This window comes from Nicotiana attenuata, unplaced genomic scaffold (genome assembly GCF_001879085.1).
Source record: "Nicotiana attenuata strain UT unplaced genomic scaffold, NIATTr2, whole genome shotgun sequence".
Lineage (NCBI taxonomy): Eukaryota > Viridiplantae > Streptophyta > Magnoliopsida > Solanales > Solanaceae > Nicotiana > Nicotiana attenuata.
This window is the reverse complement of record NW_017670348.1, coordinates 315,512-320,562: the sequence shown is the minus strand read 5'-3', so window position 1 is coordinate 320,562 and position 5,051 is coordinate 315,512. Positions and strand designations below refer to the sequence as shown.

Here is a 5,051-nt window from a genome sequence, read left to right as displayed (position 1 = left end):
TACTGTACAGTATGTTGTAATAATATACAATATACTATAATAGTATACTTATTACACGTAAATTCACTTGCCTTTTCCCTTTTAATTTGCTTTAAGCTTTTACCCAGCGTGAGGGACAAATTAAAAATGCAAAAAAAAAATATTATAGTATGATATATAATGTAACGGTATAGTCTTACAATTAGATTCTTTTAGAATTTTTTGAAATTTTTATTGACAACTGATATTATTTCAGTTTAATAATTGAATTAAAAATTTTAACTCTTTACGTACAATTCTATATCCTGTTGGTATAGCTATATACTATACTGGTATCATATGTTAGTTAATATTTTTTTTGGTTGTATTAGCTACATTTAATTGGTACACAATTTGATTTTTCTTTAGTAATAATTTAAAAAAAAAAAGAATAATAAAAGATAGTGAAAACAGTAAATGAAATTAGATTATGAAGAGAAAAAGAATATAAAAAAAAAGAAGTAAAATGAAATTAGAAAAGGAAAAAAGGAAAAAATAAGAAGAAAATGAGAAAAAAGAAAAGGAGAAAAGAAAAAAAAAAAAGAAAAAAAAGGAGCATAGAAATAAAAAAGAATTGGAGAATAAAGAAAAAATTCCCCACAAAACCTACTATTTGTTGGAAATGTAATTAGTTTATCGGTAGAAAAACAAATGGGTAGACAAGGGTAAATAGTTTTGTTTTTGTGGGTAACTGTGTCAAAACCCTGGAATAGAAGAGGCAGCACTTCCCAAATTCAGAAGATCTCGAACTAAATAAGAAAAACATATCTTCTTCTTATCCCAAGTTTCTTCTGTTTCAAGCAATTGGAAAACTCAAAGGCAACTTTCAGCCATGGAGAAGCTACTCAATCCATACGATAAAGAATACATGAAAATGGCCATGGTAAAGCACGAGGAAACCTTTAGAGAACAGGTAAAAAAAATATACTTTTTCATATCTTAACACAATATTTCCTTTAGTGTGAGAATTAAGATCTCTAGTTCTGATCTGGGATCAAAACAAAAATGTAACATAATAGGCGTCGAATCTTTTACAATCACTCTTGCTAAAGTAATCTGAATGAGATTCCTCAAATTTACACCATGCCTAATTATAGAGTGAGTCATTTCTCGTGTCATACGTAAAAATATAGTAACTAATTAATTTTTAGGTTCTGACCTCCTTTCCCACCTCTAAGCTAATTAAGTAGTGGTGTTGGTGTATCTTAATTGTCGACATTATTCCTGTTCAAGTAATCTTGAATTAGGCTTCTAAAATTAGAATAATTATTTGTACAATGAGTCTACTTACTCGTGCCACTTACACTATTTTATCTCTGAATATTACAGGTTTACGAACTTCATCGTCTATATCATATCCAAAAAATATTGATGAAAACCATCTCAAGTAGCCAGCAAGATGTTAATGAAGATGAAAGCAAGATTGAGTTAACTTTAGGCCCTTCCTCTACAGGATCCCCTAGCCATTTAAAGCAGAAAACTTCAGGTTTGAATCAACAGAGGGATGTTGTAACTGGCCATAAATGGAGACTTCATAATTTCATGACCATCTCTAATCCAAATGTTGAACAGCAGTATAGAGAGAGTAGATTGAATAATCCTCCTTGGCTTTTTCAAGTTTTGATTTGACTTCAATTTTTTTTTAAAAAACATTTTCAATGGATTTTAACATTTAACTTACTTTATTTTTTAGGTTAGTATGTTACATTTTATGAACGATTATTTGCAGTTATTTCACTAGTGTCTTAAATCTATAGCTTTATTCTTCCGTGTTGTTCTCCTTTACTTTGTCCAAAAGCTTCACATTATTTAATTTAGATTCACTGAGTAGAGACTTCGCAAATTCAAACAATGTGGCCTTCACTTTAAAAAGGGATTGAGATTTATGATAATATATCACCGTGGCTGCTGATTAATCCCAAATCAATTGAGGGGACTTTTAAAAAAAAAAGACAATTAGATGAACCTTTTGAAAGTCTATATTCCATTGATAGATATTGTGCGCGAAACTAGTCCTACCAACAGTTAGGGAGAGAAACTATTATTTTGTCTGCCGCCAAGTGAGCATGATATTCCAAAAGTTCAAATAAACAAAGGCTTATGTTGGAAGTGTCACGACCCGAAATATCAACCACAATGTTATGATGGCGTCCAACGTCTACTTGCTAGGCAAGCCAACATTAATACACAACTAATCATTTTTAGACAATTGAAAGCATTATAATAAGAAATAAAGCTGTAAAATTTCAAAGTAAATACAATAAATCCAACACCGACTAGCCAAAATTTGGAATCTGGTGTCACAAGTACATGTGCATACTAGAATTTCTACGACCAATGTCTTGAATAAAATTCAACTGTTCGGATCCAAAATAAAATAGTAAAGGTAGGTAAGAAAGGGGACTCCAGAGACTGCGATCACCGTGCAAGTCTACCTCAAGTCTTTAGATGTAGAAATGATCCGACTAGAACCAACACTAGACACCGCTGAGACCAAACACCAGAATCTGCATAAGAAGTGCAGAAGTGTAGCATGAGTACAACCAACTCTATGTACTCAGTAAGTGTCAAGCCTAACCCCGACGAGTTAGTGACGAGGCTATGACAAAACACATACTAAAACATGTGCAGACATATAGATAAAGTAATAGAAATAACAAGTAGAGCATTTAAATATAAACAGAGAGGTAACATGTAAGACGGGAGTAAGATAAGAATGACAAGTACAAAATCACCAAGTAGCATGTTTCCGAAATGAACAAAACTGCAGCCAAATATAAATCCGGAAATCAAGTAAGGTAATGAAATCATCAAACGGCAAGGCATCATCTTTTCGTGCTTTTACTCTCATCCTCACCATGTAATATGATAAATGCAATGGTATGGCATCACCCTTCATACTTTTACTCTCATCCTCACGATACGATAATGATATGATAAATGAAATGACACGACATTACCCTTCGTGTTTTACTCTCATCCTCACATGATATAATAATGATAATAAAGCAATCAAGTACACAGCATCACCCTTCGTGCTTTAATCCTCACATTCGCTCATTCAATGATAACAATATGCAATTATGGCACGGCAACAGCCTTCATGCTTTTCACTCTTCCTCACGGAGCAACAACAATAATCCAAAGTATCAAGCAAGGTTGGAAACCAATTTCAACTTCAATCGTGGTATTATGATACGCAATTTCAACTTCTTATATCCCAACAACCTCAAATTAATCAATAAACACGAAGTGAACTATCAAAGAATAATAATCTAACTAAAGCATAGAAGGCATGGTAAAATAAGCAACATGGTACAATATATCAATTTCCACTCCCATGATTTAACCCATGACGACGCATATATAGTCGTCACCTTGCATATATGTCTTCCCCACACGTAGTTCACATAGCAAATAGACCAACTAGTCCTAATTCCCTCATGTCAAAGTTAAACATGACACTTACCTCACTCCGCAACTAAAATCAATCAACCAACCATGCCTTGCCTTTCGAACAAGCCTCCAAACTAACCGAATCTAGCCAATTATTAGATCAAAAAATTCAAAATAATCTTTAGAAATTACCCACAAATGAAAAATGTTCAATATTCATCATTTTTAAAAAGTCAACAAGAGTTAACCCTGGCCCCGCTTGTTCGAAATCCGAGATTCAAGATCAAAACCCGATTACCCATTAATCCCCAAGCCTTATTATGTGATTTGTTTCAAAATTCGACCTCAATGAGGTCTGAATCTCAATTTTAACAAATCCCTAAAAATTACCCAAAATCCCTAATTTCTACCATAAAATTCAAAGATTTGATGTTAAAAACTCATGATTGATAGGAAATGGATTAGAGTTACTTACCAATAAATTTGGGAAGAAAAAGTTCTTCAAAAATTGCCTTTAGGGTGTTTGGGGTTGAGAAATGGTGTAAAATGAGCTAACTCCCGTTTTCACCCTCTTTTATCGCAAATACAACACACAGATCGCAAATGCGATTAGTTCATCAGATGCGCAGAAGTCGAAAACGCGATATACCCCTCAACCGCAAATGCGAGATACGCCTCAACGCGAGAATTCGATCAGTGATACCCGCAATGAGGAGGATGTAGCCACGCCGGTTCATGGCAGGCAATTTCCACGACACGTACAGGAGGCGACTCCTGATGCGCTGAAGACGAGCATGTTGCGGAAACGGTAAGGATCATGAGAGAACAACAAAAGGCTATTATGGGCTATCTCTCACGGCAAGACCAGGCTATGACAGAATTGAGGGACACGTTGTCGGGTGCTTCCAATAATGCAAATGGAAGAGGTCGAGTTTATCCCGGTGCTCCCGCGAATCAAACAGCCAAAGGGTTGATAACAATAACTCAATGGGTAAGGTCGGCTTCGATGGTGCCGGGGGGGAGGGGGGGTTGACAGTGGATTTGGTAACAACAACGATAATGATCCCTTTAAGACCGAGCTCATGTGGTTTGTGAGGGAAATAAACGCTCTAATGGACAAAATTCTGGGCGCACCGCCATTGTTGAAGGGATCGGACTCAAAGAAATACACCTAGTTGCCGTTCAAACCGAGTGCAATACTAGAGTTAATTCCGAAGTGGTTCAAAATTCCAAACATACCAAAATATGATGGGACTTCGGATCCTCAGGAAAACATCACCACCTATACAATGGAGGTGAAAGGAAATGACTTAGCTTCACACAATAGTGAGTCGGTCCTGCTGAGAAATTCGGGGAAACCCTCACGAAGGGGGACCTGACATGGTATTCACTTTTACCCGAGCACCCAATAGATTCCTTTGAGATGCTCACGGATTCTTTCATCAAGGCCCATGCCGGGGCCAGGAAGGTACATGCCTAGAAAGCCGACATATTCAGAATTGCGCAAGGAGAGTCCGAATTGTTAGGGGAGTTCGTGACCAGGTTTCAGAAGGAAAGGATGTTGCTACCGGCCGTGCCAGATGAATGGGCAGCTGAGGCATTTACTAAGGGGCTGAACCCGAGGAGCTCCGACGCCT

General features: G+C 36.3%; 1 protein-coding gene across 1 annotated transcript; it reads left to right on the top strand.

Annotated features, from left to right (window-relative positions):
• The first annotated feature begins 684 nt into the window (after positions 1-684).
• Positions 685-1,757, top strand: LOC109238193. Its single transcript, XM_019404619.1, has 2 exons — positions 685-931; positions 1,348-1,757. The coding sequence occupies exons 1-2, from the start codon at positions 851-853 to the stop codon at positions 1,645-1,647; spliced, it is 381 nt and encodes a 126-aa protein (XP_019260164.1). The 5' UTR covers positions 685-850; the 3' UTR covers positions 1,648-1,757.
• The last annotated feature ends 3,294 nt before the right edge of the window (positions 1,758-5,051 follow it).

Coding starts and splice junctions, on each gene's coding strand:
- LOC109238193 (XM_019404619.1), top strand. CDS start 851: ATGGAGAAGCTACTCAATCCATACGATAAAGAATACATGAAAATGGCC. Junction 932..1,347: donor AGGAAACCTTTAGAGAACAG/GTAAAAAAAATA, acceptor TGAATATTACAG/GTTTACGAACTTCATCGTCT.